The sequence below is a fragment of the Drosophila mauritiana genome, chromosome 3L, assembly GCF_004382145.1.
Source record: "Drosophila mauritiana strain mau12 chromosome 3L, ASM438214v1, whole genome shotgun sequence".
Taxonomy (NCBI): domain Eukaryota; kingdom Metazoa; phylum Arthropoda; class Insecta; order Diptera; family Drosophilidae; genus Drosophila; species Drosophila mauritiana.
The window spans coordinates 2,843,466-2,869,108 of NC_046669.1; the positions used below are offsets into that span (position 1 = coordinate 2,843,466).

General features: G+C 42.4%; 2 protein-coding genes across 19 annotated transcripts in view; one reads left to right on the plus strand and one right to left on the minus strand.

Moving 5' to 3' along the window:
- Positions 1-25,643, plus strand: part of LOC117139719 (potassium voltage-gated channel protein Shab) — a 56,400-nt gene that overhangs the window by 14,271 nt on the left and 16,486 nt on the right. For 9 of the 18 annotated variants that reach the window (XM_033302239.1, XM_033302241.1, XM_033302242.1 and 6 more), the window contains exons 3-5: positions 14,148-14,514; positions 14,666-16,055; positions 23,105-23,948. In XM_033302239.1, coding sequence (XP_033158130.1) covers positions 14,673-16,055; positions 23,105-23,948 — 2,227 coding nt within the window. In that variant the 5' untranslated portion in view covers positions 14,148-14,514; positions 14,666-14,672. Of the gene's footprint in view, positions 1-14,147; positions 14,515-14,665; positions 16,056-23,104; positions 23,949-24,921; positions 25,012-25,643 lie in introns of all 18 variants that reach the window. The other 9 variants (XM_033302237.1, XM_033302240.1, XM_033302244.1 and 6 more) reach the window with 2 other exon arrangements.
- LOC117139722 lies at positions 5,657-7,216 on the minus strand. The gene has a single exon (XM_033302256.1). It carries the CDS (start codon positions 7,153-7,155, stop codon positions 5,758-5,760), a length of 1,398 nt encoding a protein of 465 aa, XP_033158147.1. The 5' UTR covers positions 7,156-7,216; the 3' UTR covers positions 5,657-5,757.

The window sequence follows — 25,643 nt, forward strand, 5'->3', positions numbered from 1 at the left end:
ATCCAAAATAAAACACTTTAATACTTTTTACTTTAATTTTAAGCAGAATCGTATTCTGTAATGCATTTGAAGTCATTTTCATGGCCACTCTCAATTTCATCCCGAAAACATTCCTATGGGGCCAACGCTGCGTATGCGTTATTCATGCAATTCATTCATTGCTAGCATCAGCTGTTCCCCCATCGATTCGCCATAAACAATCGAATCGAGAGGAAAACCAATTAAAATCATGCGTCGAAATGTGCGACCACTTCGGCGATGGGAGTGTCAAGATGAGGGCGGTGGACGGTGGGTGGATGGGGTTTGGGTGGGCGGTGCAAAAGGGGGCGCAGTGCGACAACACCACAAATAGCTGGCATCGAGCATCGTCAGCTGGTCCATAAAGTATTTTGGCCTGCCTACGCGACCATTAATGTTGTAAAGGCATTGCGACGACGTCTAGATATGCAAAAAAAAACGAAAACCGAAACGAAAATAAAACTGAAATTGGTTCATTACTAAGCGGCTGGGGTGGTGGGTGGAGTGGGGGTGGTGAGGGGCTGGCCACCTTGACGTTGCTGCTTGAACTCGAGCCAGAGAACTATTGAAGGGTGTTGCGAAGGCCTGCGGAACCGGCGGTGATTTGCACTTATTACTAATGGCAAATTTTCCATTTCCATGGAAAACATTTCCTCATGCTGCGGATTTCACTAATCCATTTACACGATAACAACCTAAGATTCCCTCGAACATGTTTTCCGAATCTGGTGGCAGCTACCTGTCTGTCTATCAGATTCTTTGAAATTATAGTTGCAATTTAATTTCCTCATGCTGCGGATTTCACTAATCCATTAACACGATAACAACTTAAGATGCCCTCGAACATGTTTTCCGAATCTGGTAGCAGCTAACTGTCTGTCTATCTGATTTTTAGAAATTATAGTTGCAATTTGATTACATGGACTAACTACTAGTTTCGAAAGAAACCCTTCTTCTTTTCGAGTATTATTACATATTCTTAATGTTATGATTTAAACTAATTATTAGTAGAATGAAATCATATTTTAATTTCTCTTATGAATTTTATTTGCTCATACTTTTAGATGAAACATTTCTCATTTCCCCTGAACGATTAAGAATTTTCCGTTTGAATTGTTCCATGAACAGTCACTACAAAGTACAGCAAATTATAGATTTTCTCTGGAATTATTTTCACGCGGCTGTTCGCATGTTTGCGATATGTTATTCCTGTTGTGTTTGCCACAAAATGTGATTGATTAGGAACGAATTTGGCCCGAACGGCGCACACATGAATCATTTGCGAAAGTATTGCTGAGGATTTGCATCTGGCCGCCTGGCGAAAAGTTGCGGAAAAGTTTTTCCCGCCCGGACATGTGACTGATACGTCATGGGTGCGGAAAACACATATATGCAGACCCCGGAAAGATGTCCCCACTTCTGACGGGACTTCAAAAGCCAAAAAGCCAGTTGGCAATGTCGAGGCGACTGGGGGACTTAAACGTTTGGCGCATTCATGTTGTCGGTGCGGACATGTCACATTCAAACAACAATGTGTACATTAAGAACAATTTTCAAATTCGGAATATCTGCGGGGCGGCTCTCCTTGGCAATTGGCCCAGTTTCTGTGGGAAAGGCGACAAGCCAAGGGCCTGGATATGCGGCACGTGGAGGACGCAGTGGAACATCTTGTCCACAATTAGGTGTGTCAGCTTCAATTAGAAGTGATCGTCAAGTACAACATGATTTAACGAAGTTCGTGGAATTTGGAAGTGAATCATTGCACTTTCTTATAATATATAGTTCTGAAGAAGCCACCGTAAATTTGCTCCAAAAAGTCTAATAGTTCCTTGCTTACTTATTGTTACTTATTTTTCCTAAATCTCAAACTCAATCTGTTCGCGAATTGCCAGCAAATTGGCGTTCAATGCTCTGATTCATTTGGCTGAAAGCCCAAGTCAAAAACTGAAACCCGTCATCTGTCCATATATGTAAATGCTAAAAGGAAAGTGGAAAAACGTGCAACTATCGATAGGGTGAGGTTTTCGATTAAAGTTGATTTAAACATCCCAAATTACCACTGAACATTTAGATATTTAATTTAATGGATTACCAATTTCTACACAAATGTTTGGTAGACTAAAATAGTGTAATATTCAACCACAAGCTTTTAGGTAATGGCTTCACCTATAAATTCGCACGTTGTATCAGTGATTATTTAGTGCCAAAAATGTGTTTACGGAAATGTTAAATAGGCGTACATTAAGCAAATTACTATTAGTTTTCCTACACTGCTTAGTTGTATATTGACACTAATGGCCAATGGCTGAATAAATGTTCGTACTCAAGGAAATAAAATTGCACAATAAATTATTTCATTACTCAAATAAGAGGAGCGTTGGTATTGCTTACTTTCATTATTTATTTCGCAGAACCACATTTAAATATTTCGCCGGCAGGCATTTAAGTAGATACTTTGGCCATCAAATTGATTGGTTTTCTTCATTATTAAAAAGCCGAAAGTGGTCTCTATTCCTGTCAACAGCCAGTGACGAAGTTATGGCCCCTCACGAGCGACCTCTGACCCCTGATAATAAATAAGTGTGCCGTAGTTTTTGCTGATCCATCGCCGGCTCCAGTCAGTCCAGTCCTCTGTGCCAAAAATAGCAAAACGATATTAATTTTTGTTTGCTTTGTTTTGGTTTCTGTTTCTGTGGTTCTGTGTTACTTTGGCCACCGAAGCCGCAAGCAGGCAGGAAATGAGAATTGAATACAATAAAAATCATTCAATAGTATCACTCGGCCCCATTGTTGTGCCGAATTAATAATGGATAACAAAGGCAGTGGAAAGCGGAAGCCCAAAGAGGAAAAGCCGAAGCACACACACACACAATAGTCGCAATAAAAAGGCAGGAGTGCGGAGGAGACAAGTGGATTATGAGGACAGGATGGGGGCGATCCTGCCACCCGAATCCGATCCATCCCTGGTTTAATTAACTCTCGACGTGATTTCCCCTGTTCTCGCAGCGCTGAGAAATGGCCAGAAGTAGTAGTGGTAGAATGGGCCATTCAATTCCGGTGGTCAGGGGCTCGTAATTTGAAGTTATGTGCGGTCTGATGTAACCAACAAGCAAACAAGCTTCCTCGAGGTCCTGCGAGAAATTTCCATTTAAGTCAGCGCAGGCAGAACGAACTGAGTTTTCCCTTCTCAGCGGTAAATCATAAACAAAAGGCAGCATTTCGGATAACAAAAGGCTGGAGAAAAAGTTTAGAAGTTTAGCTTTAAAAATGTTTGCAGTTCGAAAAGAAAGAAATTCATAAAAGGGTGAGAGAGCTCCGAAAATGTTCCTCCTCTGTTCAGATGCAAAACAAACTTCCTCGAGAAAATTCATAAACAAGGGGCATTAATTCCCGAGCAAAGAAAAGAAAAAGTTCGAAGTCAGCTTTAAAAAAGTTATAGTTTAACAAGTCATTTTTATGCAAGTACTGCGCTTTTAATGCTTCTTCTTTGCAAAGCTGAACTCTAAGTTAAGCAAATTAACTTTTAAAAACATGTTTGGATTAATAGTAAAAGTAGTATAGTAAAAACTATATTATTGGTTTCAGAATAAGATAAGTAAAAGATATCCTTGAATAATAGAAGATAGAGAATAAGGCTTTCCGACAAATGAAGTCCAATCCCATCAACAGCGCAGAGTATAAATGACAGGTCATAGGTGGCAGGATGCGGAACGAGATTTAAGCTGGCAGTGTGGTGGAATGGGCTTCCTTGTCAGTGTCCTTGAATCAGACACTCGAACTCGACGGGAACGGCCATAACTTCCAGCAGGGAGGTGACCCCAAACGGGTGAAAGGTGGCGGAGATGGTGACCTCGTGGAGTGACTGCACCTTCACCTGTCACACGGGCGAGGAAGCGAAAACGAGCCAGGGTACACGCGTACCCAGCTGGGAAAATGGAAAAGGGGCTCCGAGATTGCCAACTAACCAACTTTCGTGGCATTGGTCACAGCAGCAGCAGCAAAGGCAGCCACAGAAGTACAAGTAACATGGCACTAGCGCTACAAAAGGTCACTGAGAGAAAACAAAATGTGAAAAACAATTGAGATGAAAATAAGTCTTCACTTAAAATCTTGTTTCCTATTGATATATTTGCAATAATAATAGCATAAACAAGGAATGGCGTTAATTTAAATATTTATTGCCCCAAAACTCGATTGCAATTTCCCTCAAGTGTAGCGACTGTGAAAATAGCGAAAACAGCGCTCGTTTAGCAGAGTTGTATCCTGTTTCCAATTTTCATTCAGTATCCCACTTCCACGCGCACTTCGTGTGCCCCCTCCTCCCTCCTCTCACCACCCATCGCCTATAGCCCACCACCCACCAACTTACATCCCAAAGTAGGTCGTGGCGTCTGTCCTTGCCGTGGAGCGAAGGCAGGCACAAAGGCGAGCACGACGAACAAAGAGCTGCAAAAGGACGAAAAACTTCACCTAACCTCATTACGAGTTTCCCTACGCACACACACACACACACACACACAGACACATACAAATACAAGCACGCACACATAGCAGTGATGACGTCATTGGTTGAGCTGTATGCCTTCGCCTGCTCATTCGTTTGTAAAGGCTGCGCACGAGGTGGGTGGCCTTTGGTGGGTGGTGGAAAAGTCAGAGGTTAGCCCGGCAATGGAACTACCTGTAAGCTAATTATGCATTTCAGAACAATAAATAAATAAGTAAATAGTTATTTTAAAATACCCGTACACTGCCAATATAATGCTCATGAAGTATTTCACGGGCGGATCAAAGGATCTAAGCAAATGAATGGAGCAATTTCCCTTTTGGGCTGGAAAGGACCTGCGCATTGAGCAGAGAGAGAGTTATTGGAGTCGTCGGCTTTAGATGTCCTGGAATAACAAAAAGGACAACAACAAATTGCAGTAAACAGTAGAAAAAGTAGCCAAATGCTAGGAGGTGGGCGGGATTACTGGGCGGTATAACATTCTGGCAAAAGGGGGCGGTATAAAAGGGTATCATGCGTAGCGGCAACTGAGACATTGGAATTATTATTACATTTTACGTGCTTTTATTGCGCTTCAGCTACGCTTTCCATTTTTGTCGATATATACATATGTGTATGCATATATTTCAAAATTTTTTAAACTTTTTGTACGATTCTGCCAGGTGAGATGGAAATTGCGCTAGGCTACTGGCCAAAGTGGATGACAAAATCTTCACTAATCCCATTTGAATTTCATTCGTCTGCCAAATGGATTTCATTTTAATTTCGCATTAAGCAAAGACAAATCCCTGCAGCGGCTTTCCGCTTCCCAATTTAAATGCGTTCGCAGCTGATTTGCATGCAAATAAGCCAGATTTTCCAATCCCGCCTCATCCGAAGGACTCACGTCCTTCACATGCTAGGTGGAACTGCCAGATTTGGCAAGCAAATATGCGGGAATGTCACGGTTCATCGCTTCGTCGCTCAAATAAAATAGATAATTAACATATCCATGGGTTATGCGGGCATATTTGAGTTTGCCAATGGGGTTTCTGTCTGACTGATCCTGGCCAATTGAGTCTTCATTCGACTAGAACAAATTGTAGATGGTGTTTGCTATTGGCAAAGTTCTAAACCTCACGGATTCTAAGCTGATTGGTTAAGCAACTTTATTTTGAACGGGTGTTCGAAAAAGAGGTCGAACACTTTGAAAACAATGGTAAGAAACAGTAGGAAAATATAAAATATACATTAGGTCACTCTTTGGCCTTTTCATCCTCGTGCCCGCCTAGCAGAGGATCCAGCTCCACGTCGATGACCAGGTCCTTTCCGTGGTCCGGCGGCCCCTTACCAGACCATTCCTTCTGGATGCTTTTAATGTAGGCGCTAAAATCCGTGGCTGTGAAGCGGTGCTGATATGGGAAGTCAATGGTGCGTAGATGGTACGGGCAGTTGACGTGATAGACCCACAATCGCGGTAAGACCACCTCCATGTGGTGGCTCTCGCAGGTGGCCAGAAAGTCGTTGATGCCACCGCATTGGTTGCGCACACCGATAAAGTATATGGCGTGCTCCAGCGTATCCATCATTTCCGAATCCTTACTGAATGCCAACATAACGGGATCGTCGCTAAAAAGGTTAGACTTGTCCGGATGGTTGAAAGACTCACGCAGGCTAAACAAAAAAGTTATGGGCATGTGGTGGAAGCGGACGCACTTCATCAGACGCTGCAAGTGCTCTTGGCGCTTCGGGTTGCGAGAGAGGCCCAGCCAACGAGTCACGGCAAAGAACACCTCCATCTCCGAATTAACACCGATCGAGTCCTGGCGCAGTAAGTCTTCCAGAACGCCCACTGTTAGATGCACGAAGTCTGGGCTACCCACCAGCGCCAGGAAGTATTTCCTGAACCGGGTCAGCATAGCCTCGCAGAGCGCACCGAGCCCCGGCACCCGTCTAGCGTCCAGGTAGACCAGGAAGGCCATTTTCTCGCGCACAGAGTCGTCGGACAGGATCTTCCAGATTTCCTTTTCCAGCAGGGTTACTTTTAGATGGCACGCGACTTGGAGTGCGGGCACCAGATCCTCGAATTTAGGCAGCTGGTTGGTGCGCATCCATTCGTAGACGACCTCGAAGCCGCGGGGAGGCACCTCACTCTCTTTGAACTTGAAGCGGGTTATCCGCCAGTCGCGTGTACTAAACCACACGGAGAAGCACTTGAGCACGCAGGGAATGCACCTGAATTTTGTCTCTCCGATCAGAACGAGGGCGATGGCACCATAGTTGCTCTTCAGAATATTGGTCATCAAGCGCGGCCCCGATGTCTTGGGCGGCACATTGGGCATTTCAATGATTATGGGTTTACACTTGACGTATGAGAACACAGAAAGCAGCGGGACCTTGTAGTTGCTGTCCTTGAACGTTTTCCAGTCGCTGTACTCCTCATCCGTGAACGTCTTCCACAAGAGTTCGGCCCGCTGCTGCTGTAGTATTTTGGCCATCTTAGCCGTCTGTAGCTCGCTGTCGGTAGTGGTACCGTTGTCGGTAGATGTGACCTCGGTCTTATCCAGATCCTCTTCGATCGATGAGCTTATTGGCTCATTGACTTGCGGCAATGAAAAACAGCTGGTGGTTGAAACTCTAGATTTGGGCTCCATAGTAATACTGATCTGGAACTGGTAATAAGGCACCTAAAATAGAAGCTAGATGTTATGAGAAGCAAAGTCTACTGATGCTGAAGCCAGTCTGTTTGGAAAGAAAATTTACTATTTCCAGACCTTTAATCAAATTGTGGATATTTTCATTTTCAGTGAGCAAATAAATTTGTATTTTTAAATTCTCCTATTGGCTGCGGTTGGGTAAAGATCTGTGAACTGACTTCCGTTTGTGCGATTCAATTTGGCAGTTCCTAGTATTAAGTAGCCGCCACTTTGGCCGCTTGGTTAGGAAGCCGTTTCGGCTCCTGCCTTTCAGTCGTTTGGTATTATTTTTATTGTTATGAATTTCAATTTCGTTGTCTCAAGGACGTTGCTCGAAATTAAGCCCCCAAATATGCGCAACACTTTCGCGCCACTTGCGCACGTATACCCGCCATGTTAAAGTGTGTGTGCACCGTCCTTGTTGTGTGTGCGTACTCGTGTGTGTGAGTAAGTGGTACGCGGCGTATACGTGATATGTGTTCCAAGCATTCCCTGCTCACTTCCCGGAGTCTTCCGATTTCAGGGTTTTTCAATTTCCTGTTGCTTTCGTGCATTAAGCCCCTTGGAAAGGCATGAGCCCGAAAACTAATCTGCAAAAGGTACATTTCATATTTGTGAATTAATACTCTTGATTTTCTCTGAATGGAAACTGCTTTAAAGATGAATCTGTGAAGTGAGCTTGCGCTGCTTTGAGGTCGTCAGTGTCCTTGGCATTATATACAATTTGTACTTGGCTTTATGTATTCGCTGTTGGTTTCCCCTCTTTTTTATTTTCTTTGGCTTGCAGTTTCCCCGGCGGCGGCGAGATTTTCCCTCTTTTCCTCGTTGCGTGTTCTGGTTTTTCCAGATCAGTGCCTCGCAGCTTGAGCCATATTTTCCCCTGGCATAATTGCAAGAAGAGAAATCCTCTAAGTGGCAGGATATGGCAGGAGGAGCGAAGGATGTCGCCGTCTGAAAGCAATTTCTTTGGCTTTCAGCTGGCCAAATGCCAGGGGCCATATTTCAGACTGAAATTGTTTGGTTTTTGAATTTTCCTATGACCTGGTCACACTTTGTCAATGAAAAGTGTGACCTATTAATTTAAGTTATTATCATAAATTGTACACTTAAATTTAGTGTTTATTTTTTTGTTGTTCTTGCCACACAAATATTAATATTCAAGGATATGACAGAAAGCTGGAAAAATGTCCCTGTACCTAAGAAGTTAGCTCAACTTTCAGCTGGCCAACTGCCAGGGCTTAAATTTTCGACTGAGTGGCCAGTCAAAACTGCCAATAACTCGAAGAAAACTAGCCTGCCTTTCTATCAATTCTCGAAATATCTTGTAAACATTAATTGATCTGTGTTCCATGACGTCACTTGAATGAGAATCGAAGAAAAGCGAACGAAGACGTACAGACTGTTTCGTATCTGTGCATCTGATGGATAAACAAATTGGCTGCGTGCGCTCATCGATTTTTATGAGTTCAAAGATTTACTTTCTGCCGCATTCCAGCACAGAAATCCCTGCACCGAAAATCCAATGTGCATTCGGATGCCAGAAGCCGGGGAAACAAAGGCATATATCCATGCGAAAAACAAAGAGCAAAACAAAAATATTAATGGCGTCATTTGTCGAACACAGAAAAAGGCCCCGAACGAAGTGCAGAAGAAAATTTGTTGCTCGCCGGGGAAATTTACGGAAAAATAACAAAAATATTTTCTACAACGAATTGGAGGCGCTTTATCGAGTAGGAAATAAAAACAAACTAACATAACTATGGGCGAGGTAACATTTTATAGTTGAAAAACATTTTTTGCAAAAATCAAAATGCTAACATTTAATGTCTGCATACATATACATATATAAATCAATAGTTGGATTAAAAACTATTAATTTAGTATTTCAAAAATTGAGGCATTAAGTGGCAATTATTCCGCTATTAAAAAGCTTTCAGCGAGGAAATCTGGTTTGGTTTCGGCGAATTTTAATTTTCCACTGAAATGGGTCTTTAAAAAAAGTGCTTTTGGGGTCAAAAGCCAAACACGTGCTTCGCCGAAACATTTGACTTTGGTTTTAATTGCAAAAAGGCACGCGAATTCGCCTACGATTCCGAAACGCCCCCAGGAACTCAATCTCAGTCTCAGCGGGTTCCGGCCAACTATTTTCGGATGGCCAATTAATCTTTGAGCAGAAAATTCACTGCGTGCGGTGGTGTGGAATTTTAAGCGATTTGCTAGTCATTATTTATTTTTCTTCGAGATCGCCGGGTGAAATAAATCGAGCCAAAAATAGCACCATAACAAGAACTTGGCCAGCAATGAACTTACATCGCCGGTGGAGGTGAGACGCATTGAAATCATTTATCATTATCAGGGGACAGCGGACATTTGAAACATTCATGAGTCGGTTAATGCCACAGACTTGATAAATGCTCCGAACCTTGAAATAAATAACCAGACTGGGATAGAGTCATCCGAAGTATCAGATACTCTTACTTACTTACCATTAAGAATATACCATTAGGATATACATATATGTTTGTATCTTCTCTATTTACGCTATACATGACATTGGGACTGAATTTATTTATTTCTATCGATTTTGATGGCTGAAAGTTTAGCGGAATTTCCAAAATCACTAATGTGCCTATCTGTGGGTGGTAATCTCTTGAAAAATCGAAGACACTATCAATACTCGATTCGAATTGGTATAGCATGCATTATTTAGCTACCCCTCTGCTAACATCTATGACTTATTAGGCCAAACACGCACGGCTAACAGGTTGGCAAATGCACAGAGCAAAATAACTGACGATAGACAAGAAAATTAAAGTAAATATAAAATTAAAATCATTTGCTAACGGAAAATTGCAGGCAATTTAAGGCAGTCTCATGATAAATAAATAGATTGTTTATGAGTTTAAATAAACGAAATTTCTGTTTTGTGCACCTATTGAAAGGGTGTGCTACGGCCATAATCGAAAATCAATAAGGCGGCTGGCACATATGAGGAATACGGTCGCCACTGGTAGACCGTTAACGTTAACGGGCAATGGCCCAAAGTTGATTATGAATATTTGATGTAGTCCGTCCAACTGCGCAGTTGACATGGCCAACAGATGAGGGCCATAAAGGTAACGAACGCAGTGCAGCCATTAACCATGGTGTGCAGCAGACAGCAATTTGTGTCGGGTTAATGACACCTACTACTCGAACAATACGGTGCCTGGCACACCCTGTTGCCATCGATTTTGGTCGAGGGATTCGGGATCCAGATGACGCCATGACGGAATGCAGGACCTCGGGGCCATAAAGCCGCGTAATACCCAATAAAAACAATTAAGTTAATACACGAATGCCCCGGAAAGTGTGCTCTCCCAGTTTTGGGAACCCTTTAGCAAAGAGCCAAGTGCAGCAACGTAGTGAAAGTGAGAACAAGCACCCACCAACACATGGAGAGACCGTAAATGTTAGCCAAGGCCAAGTCAAGTTGGTCAAGAGGCAGAGCAGCAGCAGCAGTAGAATCAGCTTGCATGCCAATGGCCAATAAGTCGCCGTGGCACGCAAAAGAAAGCCCCGAAAAGTGCGGGGAAAAGTCAGAGGAAAGCGGCGAACACAATTAGAGTAACTTGCTTAAATTTACAGAAAATGGAAAGTACGCTACGGAGACGTGAGTGCTGGCTTTCACACTAACTTTGTTCGAGCGCCCGTCGCACATTTTTGTTAGCCAAATAAAATTAGAACACGACACTGGGAGAAACAGTTCAAGAAACTAAAAAGCACTATTCTAATTGCTAAGAGTTACAGATAAATAAACCCTAGTGTGAACAACGATCACAGTTTACATTCATAAAGCACAATCTGACCTTGGCTTACTCAGAGCAGTATTTATTAGGTTATTTTCTTTAACCTAGCTACAGCAGATCTGTGCTCATTTGTGCCGTTAAGCTGATTGGATTTTTCGCGCTATGCAGGCTGCGGTCAGCTACTGGCGGATGTGGATGTGGCCGGAAGTCGATGGCGTCGAATTGGGGAAGACCCGCCAGCAAAAGGAAGTCGGGCACACCGACACAGATAGAAAACGGCCAAAGTGTTGAGGTTGCCGCTGACGCACTCTGAAGAGACGCCCTTCGCGGCCCTTGTAGAGCATTTAAAAATAAATGCACTTGACTTGCAAAATGCTTGCACCAAAAAAAACAAAATGGCACCCATAAATTTAGACAATGGCAATGGCGACGCTGGAGAGTCGGCAATAAATGTTTGCCACTCGCAAGCGGAACAACAATTGGCATAAGAAGAGCTACGGTCTGGGCAACATTGACACGCTTTCTCTACATATTTGCACTGCCTTGTAGTTGCCGCGGGCCTTAAATTTAGCTTTGTTTCGGTCTTAGTTTTAGTTTCGTCCTGACGATTTTTCACCCCTTTCTCTTGCCGGCGAAAACAGGAAGCATTCCGCCATGCAATATGCAAATGGAAAAGCTTGCTTTTAGCACTTAAGTGGATTTTTGGCATTTGATGCAATGTATCTTGTCAAAGCGGCGAGTTCGCTGGAAAGGGAAATCCTTAGTGCCTACAGTTTTACATATTCCTTCTTGATTAGATGCATTGATGTCTGCCAAATCTAACTTTTCTCACGTGTTAGAATCTTACTTTTTCATAATTCAGACATTTCACTCAGCTTCTTCGTAATTGATTGCCTCTCCTCCTTTGAATTTTAAATTTTCAATCAGTCAACGCGCACCCCCCTAATTTTCCTTAGTAACCGAAGTTCCTAATTATTTTCGCTGATGTTTGCCCAACATTTTTCAATTAGCGTCAACAAAGCAAAGAAATCATTAATCACACATGAGGCTGCTCAGACTTTCAGCCCTGTCATGAAATTCAGCCAGCAACTTTATAATGTCCCCACGGCTATATGGCTGTTGTTTTAGCCCAGTTTAGTAACCCGAGTAGCCCTCTTCCGATCCCCAAATGTCTGGGAAGAGTCAAGGCTGCTTGGCGATGGACAATGTCAAACCATTTGAGGGCAATTAAGGCCATTTTGTAATGTTCTGCATACGTGTTTAGCAAATTATGCTTGCAGATTTATGGGCTTCACTGAATGTGGGTGGGCGTTTGTGTGTGTGTGTGGGCGGGTGGGTGCTGCCATAAATTTCAGCAGCCATTATCTGGCCGAGTTTTTATGACAAGGCCAGAAACAGCCAAAAGAAATGGCTTTCGCCCTCTCACACGCTTTTGACCAAGTTTCGCTGGGAACAACGAAAAGGTCTCACCTCATTAAAATGGGAAATTAATTGCATTCTGCCATGGCCTCAAGGCAAATCAACAGGTTCCAAGGTGAAGTTGCCCACTTCTCACTCACACACACTTGAACCCACATTCACAGATACCCACTCACACAATCACGGAATTAATTGTCGAGCTGCGGGGCTAACATGTTGCATGCATCCAGAGAGAAAAAACAGCAGAAATATAAAAGCCAGCTTAAACAAGAGCTGAGAGTTTGCATGCAGTTTAGTTTCATTTTGCGCCAGAAATAATTGCTATAAAAATGGAGAAAAACTTTTGCTTTTCGTCTGCACGCGATTAAAATGAATGGAAAATGCAAGCAGTGCCAGCAAAAGCTTTCAATTTAATCAAAAAATGTGGCTGTGAACGCAATTAGTACCCGGTGGATAAGGTGGATTGCAGGAAAACTATGATAATATATTGTTGAAATGAGCAAATTACAGCTCATAAAAACACATTTTTATTGAAATCGTGTTTGTATATAAAAATTATAGAATTTTGTATCCATTTCTACCGCCAATTCCATCATATCCGGCTGGAAAGCATTACCCTTCAACTCAAACTTGCCAGAAATGTTGTCAAAAATGTGACTGCTCAAGCTTTGGCGTTGCCGTTCGCAATTACGTAACTCCAGGCACAAGTGGGCACTCGGAGAAGTAGCTAATAAACAACAATTTAGTCGGACTAAAATGCAACAAAACTATATAATTTGCGTCGCAGCCATAACTCGCGAACTCTGACCCCTGGCACGCGAGGTGAAAGGGCAGTGAGAGTGACAGGTGGCGCACAAATCAGCAATCTGCATGCGAACGGGTATTCACGTGGGCCAGAATGTGAATATGTATATACGAATGCGGGAATGAATACGAAATGAAGACGTTCGAAACGACCGTCCGAGGTCAGTTAACATTTTTCAGGGCACTACGCATGGCAATCCATTTGAAAAATTCGCGGACCGTTAGGCATATTACTTGCCATTTCCGGCGGGGCGTAAAAATTCAAATTTGATTGCAATGCGGCAGAAACTGAATCATAGGGTTAAAATCTGGGCAAAGGCCAAATATGCAAAGGAAACCAAAAATAGGCATTTAAATGCAAAAGGACGCGCCTTTGGCGATTGCAAATTAACGCTAATAAATAAGAGAAAGCGGCCTCGATTTTTGTGGCCCACGATTTACCAACAATTGCATTCATTTGCATACGCAATTATGCGATAATTGCCACAAGGTTCCCAGCCCCCAAATGTATGCTACAAATAAGGCGGAGTCGGTGTGAAAATGCAAGGACACAGGAGCAAGGGGGAATGCCTATACTACAATTGGTTTGCTATCTTATCAGTTGTCCGCAACTATTGATTCATTACTCGAAGGCACAGTGGGCGTGGCAGCATCGACTATAGTGACTCATGGGTAAAGCGAATGGGGTGAACTCAAAATAGAAATGGTATGGCAGTACGTTTTGATTTTTAGTAAGGAATATTACGCATATATATTATATTTTATTTTAGACAATATTTGCCCACTGTGCCGCTGTGTATTTGATTAGACGGCACGCATAATTGAGGTGCTCGGAATTTATGCGGCTTATCATCCATCGATATGCGGTTAGATATAATTGCTTTGCAATAAGCGACCTTTACTGATTGCTTTCCCCTTATCTCTGGCCATAAATTGCAGCTATTGCCCCACAAAATGCTGCCAAACCACGCCTGAGCCTCAATCTCAATCTCAACCTGAACTAGGGCCAGAACCAGAACACAACTGTGATCATAGACATAACAACGATAGTGGTGCCGGAGGAAAGCCATTGGAAACCAGGAGAACCAGCGTCACAGCCAAAGATGAGGGAATCCGGGGACACAGCCAGAAGCCTGCCAGACCGCAACTGAGCGATTTATAGATCGCAGATAATACCGCGACCGGAAACCAAAATCAATTTCCCCGGCAATAGCAATCGGCAGAGGAAAAGGGCAGGACATCGGACAACAGAGCAGCACATTCGCCAAAAGGAGGCTGTAATGACGACAATTGACGCGATGTAGCGGTGAGTCCCAAAACCCTTCTCTTTACTTTAAGAACGGAAATAACAACTCAGCAAATACATGGAGTACCAAAATTTCAATCGAAATTCAATGGCTTTCCAGATAAATCACTGTTGTTTTCAAAGATAATAAATCTCCGTTATCCCATTACAGCAGACTTATGGTCGGCGAACGCGACAGGGACCGTGAGGCGGTACGCTGGGCAACGGGTGAATCAACACCGCTTCAAACCAATAATGGAGTATTACAAATGGTCGGGCAATTGCAAGGTGGACAGGCTGCTGGCCAGCAACAGCAACAGCAACAAGCGACTCAGCAACAGCAACACTCGAAGCAGCAGCAGCAGCAACAGCAGCAACTGCAACTCAAGCAGCATCAGCAGCAGCAACAGGACATCCTGTATCAGCAACATAACGAGGCAATTGCAATTGCACGCGGACTGCAGGCTGCAACACCTGCCGACATCGGTGATAATCAGCCGTACTACGATACAAGCGGTAATGTCGATTGGGAGCGGGCGATGGGAGCCGGTGGAGCTGGTGCATATGGTGGCATCGGCATCGGATCTCTACCAGCAGCTGGCGGTGCTGCTTATCACCTTGGGCCAGCTAATCCCGCAGGCCTCGTTTCTCGTCACCTGGATTACGCTGATGGCGGCCACCTTGCTGGCCCATCCGCCGGTCTTCCTGCTGGAGCTGTGGGATCAGGAGCCGGAGCGGGAGTCGGTGCGGGAGCATCAGTCGCGGGATCAGGATCAGGAGTGGGGACAGGAACAGGAACTGGAGCCGGATCTGGATCGGGCAGTGGAGCAGCAGGCAAGGAAGTTCGCTACGCCCCTTTCCCAGTCGCATCACCAACGCACTCGATTCCCACAACCTCCCAGCAGATCGTTGGCAGCGTTGGTGGCGGGGGCGTCGGTGGTGCCAGCAGCCAGTCGATTTCGGGCGGTGTACCCACCCACAGCCAGAGCAACACCACCGGCGCCCTGCAGCGGACACATTCCAGATCCATGTCCTCCATACCGCCGCCCGAGCCGTTCATGATAGCCCAGTCGAAGGCGGTCAACAGCCGCGTGTCCATCAACGTGGGCGGGGTGAGGCACGAGGTCCTGTGGAGGACGCTGGAGCGGCTGCCCCACACGCGGCTCGGGCGGCTGAGGGAGTGCACCACCCACGAGGCCATCGTGGAGCTGTGCGACGACTACTCGCTGGCGGACAACGAGTACTTCTTCGACCGACATCCGAAGAGCTTCAGCTCCATCCTGAACTTCTATCGCACCGGCAAGCTGCACATCGTCGACGAGATGTGCGTGCTCGCGTTTAGTGATGACCTGGAGTACTGGGGCGTCGACGAACTGTACCTGGAGTCCTGCTGCCAGCACAAGTACCACCAGCGCAAGGAGAACGTCCACGAGGAGATGCGCAAGGAGGCAGAGTCCCTGCGGCAGCGCGACGAGGAGGAGTTCGGCGAAGGTAAATGCGCCGAGTACCAAAAGTATCTGTGGGAGCTCCTCGAGAAGCCCAACACTAGTTTCGCCGCCCGGGTAAGTCCAGTCGGTTGCCCCGTCCTTAAGGTAGTCTATAGTGTCCTAACTTCAGCACTGAGAAAAAAGATATATATTTCGTTAATTTCAGACGCTTTTAGTCAAGATTTAAAACATATTTTCATGTTTACAAAATGTAGTATTTAAATGATATTGTTAACAACCACTCACAACTGGAGTATATATCGATAATCTTTTTTCTCCGTGCCCTCCCAAATTCCTCCTAACGATACCCAAAGATTCTCATAGATGTGTTCGTATTGTGTTTCTAACCGTTGAACTGTGAACCGTGTCAATGTCAAGCGTAAGAAACCCTATTAAGTTCGATAACCAAATCCCGGAAATTCCCTCCTCCAACTACCTATTTCTCTTCAAACTTATAAGTTCTTGATTAACTCTTGAGTTACTCTTATGTAGTTGAACTTTGGTTCTGTGCAAAGTCACTATTATTTTTACACTATCGCCAGCTCTTGCACTTTGTAATATAACTCAGCCGTCGAGCAGATCTGAGTACTAAATAGTGTAAGGATAACAGCAACATATCTATCTCTCTCTCTCTATCAAATACCCACTCTCAATGCTGTACAAATCTGCCAATTCATCACTTGCTTTGCGATTCGAACCGATATGCTTGCACTCCGAAAGGATATATACTCGATACTTTAATCGTTACTCGTTACTGGTTACTCGCTACTCGATCGAATGTCCGCCAGTTATCTGTACCATAAGATATGATATCGCCTAACTACTATATATCCCGCTGCTTGGCGCGCAGATCCTCTGGGATCCACATCGGTGTTGTATATACGGCTGATCTCATGTGTAAATCCCATATCGAAGTGCTTCAAGCTTTTGTGTCATGTATCGTACAGATCGGACAGGACAGAAGTCTTCCTCCAACGAACGGATCTTGGAAGTCCTTAGAGATCTGAGAGGAGTAACCTCCAAAAAAGGAAATAATATATCGGAAGATGAAGAGTTTACGGCACCATTTAAATTAAGTTTCATTCAGTTAAACCCTTGATTTCTGCTTTCGCCTAACCAATCCCACAACCTCTCTTAGACTAAGATGCATACTATGTTTTAGTTTGAGTTTCATTTCTAGTTCGAGTCTTAGTAATCGAAACACGCGACGACACCCAGAGAGTTCAAATTAGCCAAAAGATCAAGCCAGTACTGATCGAGCAATCGAAACTGCCCAAAATTGTTTACTAATCGTTTCTCTAATCCAGTCTTTTTTACATCACACACAGTATAATTGCGAAATTGACAAGCCCTGTATACATACAACTATATATAAACTATTTATATCTACTCTGAATATTATTAATACGTATATCTCTTAATTGTTGATGATGATGGTGAAGTAATATTTCTCTGTTTATCTCTAATGTTTTCCCAAAATCCCCCAAACACCCCACTGTAACCATGTTTGGGAATGGGCAATAAGCGATATGACCAGGCGGCAGGTGTGCTGTAGAAATCCTCGAAAATATTGTAACGAGAAAGGACTCTGGGGAGAAGTGGCCAAAACGGTGTTGTAATACATTTCCATTTTCCATGTGCTAGGGGGAGAATTCGCTTAGGATTCCGATCAGACCAGAATTTTCGGGAGGACCCAGGGTCCCTCATTCTGGCTGGCCATGTATCATATATATAAATATATATACCCCTTGATCAGCTTTAAAGACCCGGGCACACAACCACACACATCTATAAATATCACCATTGAAACACTCACTCAAACGATCTCAGTTTGGCTTCAGCTTGTATTATACAGCCGATTATTTGCCTCGATCTGTTACGTTAGCTTTGGCTTTAACCAATAATATTGGTGGGAGAATGGAAATAATTACAACATATTTGGGTGCATCTCCTATAATTTTTCATTCTATTATGATTTCATTTTTATTTGAATTATGTACTTTTTATTTTAAAACTCATTTAGGTTTACCATTTTTAATTTGTTTTTATTTGATTAAATATATGGAATGTATTCTCAATGTCTGAAACCTTATTTGGATTTTTGCTAGAATGCAACCATTCCATATAAATTATTTTTTAACTTTTAAACTTTTTAGTTCCATTTAAAAGGTAATGAAAAATTTCCAGAGCCCTTTGCAGTTGTACTTTTATCGTATTTTTATTTATGTTTTTTCTTCAATAACTAACTCGATTTTCTGTCAGAGATAAAGAAGAAACTAACAAAGTTTTTAGTTCTGTACTTTTTTGGTTTATTTTTAATACCACGCCTAAACACATCCTTTTTTCAACGAAATGATAAATATGAGAACCAACAAATCTAGCTTTTATCTAATAACAAAAGCAGTTAGAAATCTCAGTTGATATCTTCGCCTCGTTGAAAGCGACAAACAACTCAGCAAGAAACCAAAGCGCGCTCACAAGACAAACAAGATACAGAAAATACCCAAAAATACTCCAAAAATATTCAAAAACGTTTATTTTATTTCTTATATACCACCCAAACAACAATAACGAAACTGGAAATATGATATCCAAATTGTTGTTAAGTTGTTTGCCTTTTGCGTTGATCTTTTCCTTTCCATTGGCGATGATATATATACATATCTGTATGTCGTATATAAACCCTCGTATTCTTTTCCTATATATTTGATGTCATGTTGTAATCTCGTGTGTATTGCATAAGGAAGAAATTTATTTAACTCTCGTTGTTATTGTGTTTTAACCTAATTCCTTCGTAAACATTGGACCTTGATTACCTACAATTTCCGACACTCGACATATACACAAAACACTTACACACACACACAAATCTATACACTTTGAGAAACGTCTAAGGTGCCTTCGAAGTCTTAGTCCCCTCTTTGAATTTAAAATCGAATTTATCTATTCCAATATCCCTAAAGGGTATCACATGTAAAATTCATCGTCTCTGTTCGGTTTTGAGTTTTAGTTTAGCCTCTTGATTTCGGTATACGAGACCCGTAACCAAACTATATATCGATCGAACGAAATCTCCTACTTGAAATATTAACCCACCAAATTTGCTGCATTTGAATGCCACTAGTATAGAATTTCGTAGTCGATTCGTACTGAATTCTATAGCCGTTTGTATCGAATTTTGTTTGTTTTTTAGTGAGTCGAACAAAGTATGCGAACCAACTCATGCACCCACCGAAAACCACCCACGCCCACTTCCCCCACCCCTGATAAACTCCAACAAACCACCAAAAAAAAACCGAAAACCAAAACCACAAAACGTACAAAAACGTAAAAAAAACACTCCACGTGAACCAAATGCAAACCTGATCAAATATTTTAGCCGGAACTTAGTTCCCATCGACACACAGATACACACACTCACACTACTACACTCGAACACTGAGCAAAAACACTCCAAGTTTTGCACTCCCCTATTTTGAATTAAAATTGAATGTGATTTTTAGTTCTGGTATTCAACTGACGTGAAGTTCACCCTTTTTGATCTAGATTTAGTTTGGATTGTACAGCGATTGCGATGAGTGCCCTATGTAAACCTTTGTATATTTGTAAATTATTCTTATATTTATATATTTAAGTCGAAACTCTTTTGTCCCGATTTTCTTGTCGCATGAATTGTTTTTTGTCTGTATATTGTCCTTATTTTCCACGACACCTCAGCTCATCACCTATTTTTCACTATTCACCTTTACCTATCTCCTCATTCTGCTTCGCCCCTGAGATCTTGCTCTGTAATCCATTGACCTTCCATTACTTGTAATTCAAGTGGATTTCAGCCTGGTTCAGGGAAGTTAATTCAAATTTGTTATCCTTTTTCATGCACTTGCAAAGGTTTAGTTTTCCTGTAGAGAAGGGTGGCTCCCCTTGTAAAAAATAATACCATAAGAATGAAAAACCTTAAATAACTTTTTATAAATAGAATTAGACGTCTGGATACTTAATAATGTCCGCCAAAATTTCGTATTTTCTATAATTACTTGCTACTTGTCATATACTTTGAGGCAATAAATTTGTACAGCAAATTATTATTTAAAGAATCAACTTTGCAAGGTATCCAAAATGCTCGGATCACCGACTTTTAGCTTAATGTATTGCTATATATACATATATATTTTTTTTTTTTACATATTATGGCTCTGTTGTCGGCGGCTTTATAGACAGAGTTTTGATTTTTGTAGGCCTCAAGCAGCAGAAACCGCTTTAGACGACTTGCTACGCTTTGAACTTTGTAGTTGTTGTGAGTTTAGTGCATATTCAGTTACGTTTTCATCTCTTTTTTTCCGGAGATTGTGATCAAGTAAGCAAGCTAGGAGTATTGCGACATCATGTTTAGTTTTCAACCCAGCGAAACCTATCCATACCCCAAAAACCCCCAACCACCTTCATGACTGAGCAGCAATGGTAGCAGTTCCAAAATCCAAAACTACAGTATGCCAAAGTGATAATTCGCACACAAACTTTTTTGTTTACGAAACTCAACTCCAATGCATTCTGTTCAATCGAAAGCGAAATAAGAATCGAAAGTAAATTTGTTTGTATAGCCTCACCACCATCTCAAGTAGATTGTTGAAACCCTCGACCGCCCTACCTCGCCCCGCCCCACCCGCTCAATCCACAATCCCCAAAACTATGGAAATTTAATTAACTTTCCCGAAGTTTGACGGTCCAAGACCAAGACCACTTCAATGCAAGAACATCCCCCCTTAAACTCTATGAACCCATCTGTATGTCTAAGCCCTCTATTTCTCTATTTCTTAGCCCCCTCGCGTGCCCTCTCGCACTTGTATCTATCTATAACTATAGTATCTAGTATCTGTACTTTGACTTTATTCCACTCCTCCTTCTATTTCTCATCGTTGCTAACTAGCACCATCCAAGTATTTTCTCTTCTTTGGTTTGTTTTCGGTTTTGTTGGTTTGTGTAACCTTTAGTGCGTTTTGGTTATCCTTACGTAATGACTCCTTCTTAACTATGTATCTTTTGTCTAATAACTGCATAATCTGTATCTTTAACTTTTGTATCTATACGTAGCAAGCCATAAGCCATAAATAGAGAAGTCAGCTCATCCAACGAAGCAGAACTATGAAATTCAGCTTTCCCCCACCAAGAACCCCCAGTCCAAAGTCCAAAGTCCATGATCCATCCGTGACCCATGATCCACGATCCATGCTCCTATTCCGAACCCAATCTTCCGAAACCAGAACTGCGTGGTTGCGTACAGTGGCCTACTATGGTAGATCTGGACACTCACAGAAGAGTTATCTATGCATACCACTTTGGGGGCGTGGCATGTCCAAGATGTTCAACATATCTCTCTCTATCTCTCTCTCTTTCTTTCTCTATCTCTATCTCTGACCCCCTCTCGACTGTCAGTCACACGCACACCCAACATTCCACCCAACATTCAGCCCTCCCCCATTCCACATGAGCCCCGGATTCAGTTTCGGAATAAGATACGAAGCCATGCGGCCTAATGCGGCAATGGCAATCCATCTGGCATTGAAATCGCAATTGAAATTCTGCATTTCTGACAGGCCTCCTGTGCCCCAAAAATCCATTTTCTCCCCCCTTTCCCGACACTTCAATCTCTGCAATTGGCAGTTTTTGGTAAATTAAATGTATTATTTAGAGACAAGCAATTAAAATTGTTTAAGTGTGTTTGTTTACAAAGAGAAATCCATCGGACTGACCGGAAAATAAATGCATAATTTCACGGCGTATTTGTGTTTCCGTGACAGATGCAATTATTTGATGGCCAACTGGCGGTTTCTAGTTTCTAATTTAATTTCGTTTCGATTTGATTTGGAATCCCTATCTCGTAATTGTAATTCCTAGCTCGTTTGGTACGAAAGTTATGCATTTGAATTTGAATTAGATTTGGATTTCTTCCTTTGTCATTTGCTAGAACAATCATGAATTTGAACCACTTAAGTTTTCCAAACATTATTTTCCAAGAGAAAACAAGTCAAACCCAAAACAAACACACAAACAGCGAAAGAGCGTAACAATCGGTGATTTCTGAGGAGTATACCAAGTAGAATATAGTTTTTGAAGATAACGTTATAATATAACAATAATGTCGACTGCAGTCCCCAAGGGTAGCGTCTCTTATTTAACGACGGAGTGCCCCCCCTGGTTCACCCTCATACCATAATAGAACCGATCAGACACACACACGTATAGCTGATAAGTATGTAGGTGTGTTATGTCCTTGTGTTGCGTCATGTGATCTGTCCCCACAACAAGAACACACACTTACAGTTAACCACACCACAACTATTACCCGAACCACAACCACACGCACACCACACCAACCACTAGCCACCGAACCACTAACCACAGAACCACCTCAACCACTTACACCCACACCTTCCAGAGAAAGAGTTGATCTAGACTAGAGACCCCGAAACTTCGAGACCTAGGATCAAAATAAAACCCAACCCATGTTTTACGTTTTTGTGTTTTCGTTTGTTGCCAACCTTTGATTTTGACTTATGGTTTGTGTTACGAAGAAGGATTCACGACGAATGAATATATACTTCACATATAGTACAGCAGCCTTTGAAAAGTACAAAGAACTGTTTAGGAAAGCCAACTAAGACCCCAAATGAAGCGTAACCCCTGCCCAATGAAACGATATAGTTACAACCGAAGTTAACAGACCCAGTTTCGACTAACAATCCCCTGAAGAAGCTTGATTCGAGACCAGAACTCTAACAGAATGTCAACTTAACCCAATTAAAAAGCAGATAGATAGTCATACAGAATCAAAGTGAACTCTCGTGGAGAGAATTCGCTGAAATTTGCTGATTGTTGTGACCGTGTTTTACCATTAATTAAAACCCAAAAACCAAAACTAGATGTGTATTAAAGACAGACTTGATATGGAATGAACGTATCGTGTTATGTGCCTACCAAATATAGCAAATATAAAAACCAAAACCAAATATCAAATACCTTACAAATACTCGTACCTACTATTATCGTTGTGATTTGATTGCATTGAAATTGAATCGTTGCTGAATCATGGTCTCGACAAAGTCTCGATTGTTCTTTACCGTTCGCAGGTTATCGCAGTGATATCCATACTATTCATAGTCCTGTCTACCATAGCCCTGACGTTGAACACCCTACCACAACTACAACACATTGACAACGGTACACCACAGGATAATCCGCAATTGGCAATGGTTGAGGCCGTGTGTATCACGTGGTTCACTCTAGAGTACATACTTAGGTTTAGCGCCTCGCCGGACAAGTGGAAGTTCTTTAAGGGCGGCCTTAACATAATCGATCTATTGGCAATACTCCCATACTTTGTTTCGTTATTTCTATTGGAAACGAATAAGAATGCAACGGACCAGTTCCAGGATGTGCGTCGGGTGGTGCAGGTCTTTCGCATCATGCGCATCCTGCGAATCCTTAAGCTGGCCCGTCACTCAACGGGCCTGCAGTCGTTAGGCTTTACGCTGCGTAACTCATATAAGGAACTCGGTCTACTAATGCTGTTCCTGGCCATGGGCGTTCTCATATTTTCTTCGCTGGCATATTTTGCCGAAAAGGATGAAAAGGATACAAAATTCGTTTCAATACCGGAAACATTTTGGTGGGCGGGTATTACAATGACAACTGTTGGCTACGGGGACATCTATCCCACAACTGCACTGGGAAAGGTTATTGGTACTGTGTGTTGCATATGCGGTGTTCTGGTAATCGCTTTGCCTATTCCCATCATCGTTAACAATTTTGCTGAATTTTATAAGAATCAGATGCGCCGCGAAAAGGCCCTCAAGCGTCGCGAGGCACTCGATCGTGCCAAGCGCGAGGGCAGCATTGTCTCCTTCCATCATATCAATCTGAAAGATGCCTTCGCCAAGTCCATGGATCTCATCGATGTGATTGTCGACACAGGTAAGATCTACCCCCTACCACTAGCTATAAGGAATGTGCCTTGCTTACGTATCTACTAACACCAAACTAGCCGACTAAAGGGATCTACTAACTCGATCCTTAAGCCTCATGCTATGCTTATTATCCTACAACTAACTATTGTAACTACTCACAAATTATATGATATGCCATAGTTGACGGCGCTTCATGTTGAAAAGCCATGTTACGAATTTTCATTATTGCCAAATTTAATTTGGCATATAATGAACTTGTAACAAAGCTCAAGAGAAGTTGAAATCGTATCATATTTTTTAAGTGTACATCACCCAAGTCCCCAAAAATCCCTATCCTTTTTAACTTAGCTTACTCTTGTGTAGTTTTGTGCGTTAGCTGTCTAAGTAATCATTTTAATATTTTTATACTTTTGGCATGGTCTTTTGTTTCTCGCTTTTTCTCACTATCAGTTCAGATTGGTTTAACTTTCGTTCCGTTACCAAGCTGTATCTAAAATCCAGCCTAGAGGCGTGTACATAGCAATCACAGAAGTCGGACGCGAGTCCTGCGACTGCTGAGCCGTAAGATGATAGAAATTGTTGAACCGTTGATTATTCCGAGCTCAGACCTACGTTCGAGTGATCAATTGTAAACTAGTTAAGCGATTTGAGTTACATTTAAGTTCCCTTAAGTAGACCTTAGACCCTCAAAACCCCTACAGTACAGAAACACCCCCAGCGTCACACAATAATGGTCAATTAGGCAAATGCTTTTGTACTTATCGCATTAAGCGCGAAATTAGTGGGGTTTTCACTTGTACAAAGCACACACACCCCGAACCCCCAAAACCCCCTTAAATCGACACCTCTGCTGTATAAAAGCCGCGCGCCTAGAAGTAGGCAATGGAATCTCACGGCCCTTTAAAGCCGGCAAAAGCCCCGCTGAACAAAAACCCCGCAACCCTAACCCTCTCAACCCTCCGAACTGTGTTTTATTTTAGGAAAGCAAACAAATGTCGTGCATCCGAAGGGTAAAAGACAAAGCACCCCCAATATAGGCAGGCAGACCCTCGATGTGCAAAGCGCCCCAGGTGACTACATTGCGTATTCGTAGCCTAGCCCACCTTTGCCACCCTACAACTCGTATTATTCAACTCTATTAAATGCCGTAGCCTTTGACAATCGCTTCCAATAATAATAGCCCCTAGACACACGGATACGATACACAGACATACACACACACACACGCGCCGACTACAGCTACACACTATTGTACCATAAATATTCGCACACTCTCTCTCCCTCCTTCTGGAGTTCTCTCTTTTTCTCTTAGTGTATTTTTGATATTTTCAATAAGTTAGAATAAAGTCCTACATATTTAGCTTAGTGCAGGGAGAGATTCCACCCGGCTTCAGCTTACTTTCTAGCCATTTGCAGCTGCGCAGGGATTTGATAAATTGTTACGTAAACTTCAAATCAGAAAGTATTTTGTATGACTTCCTTTAAAATATACATTATTCCACTAGTATAAACTTATTACATGAAGTTTAAAAGTCGAAAAAAAGCTGAAACATTATACTCTTATTTATATAGAAACATTTATTTCATCTAAGTAGAATTGCAATTATCTAGTAGTTTCAAACACATATTTATACATATTTCCAAGTAATGTAAAGTAGAAATAAATATAAGATTTGATAACAATGGGCAATCTATCATTCTT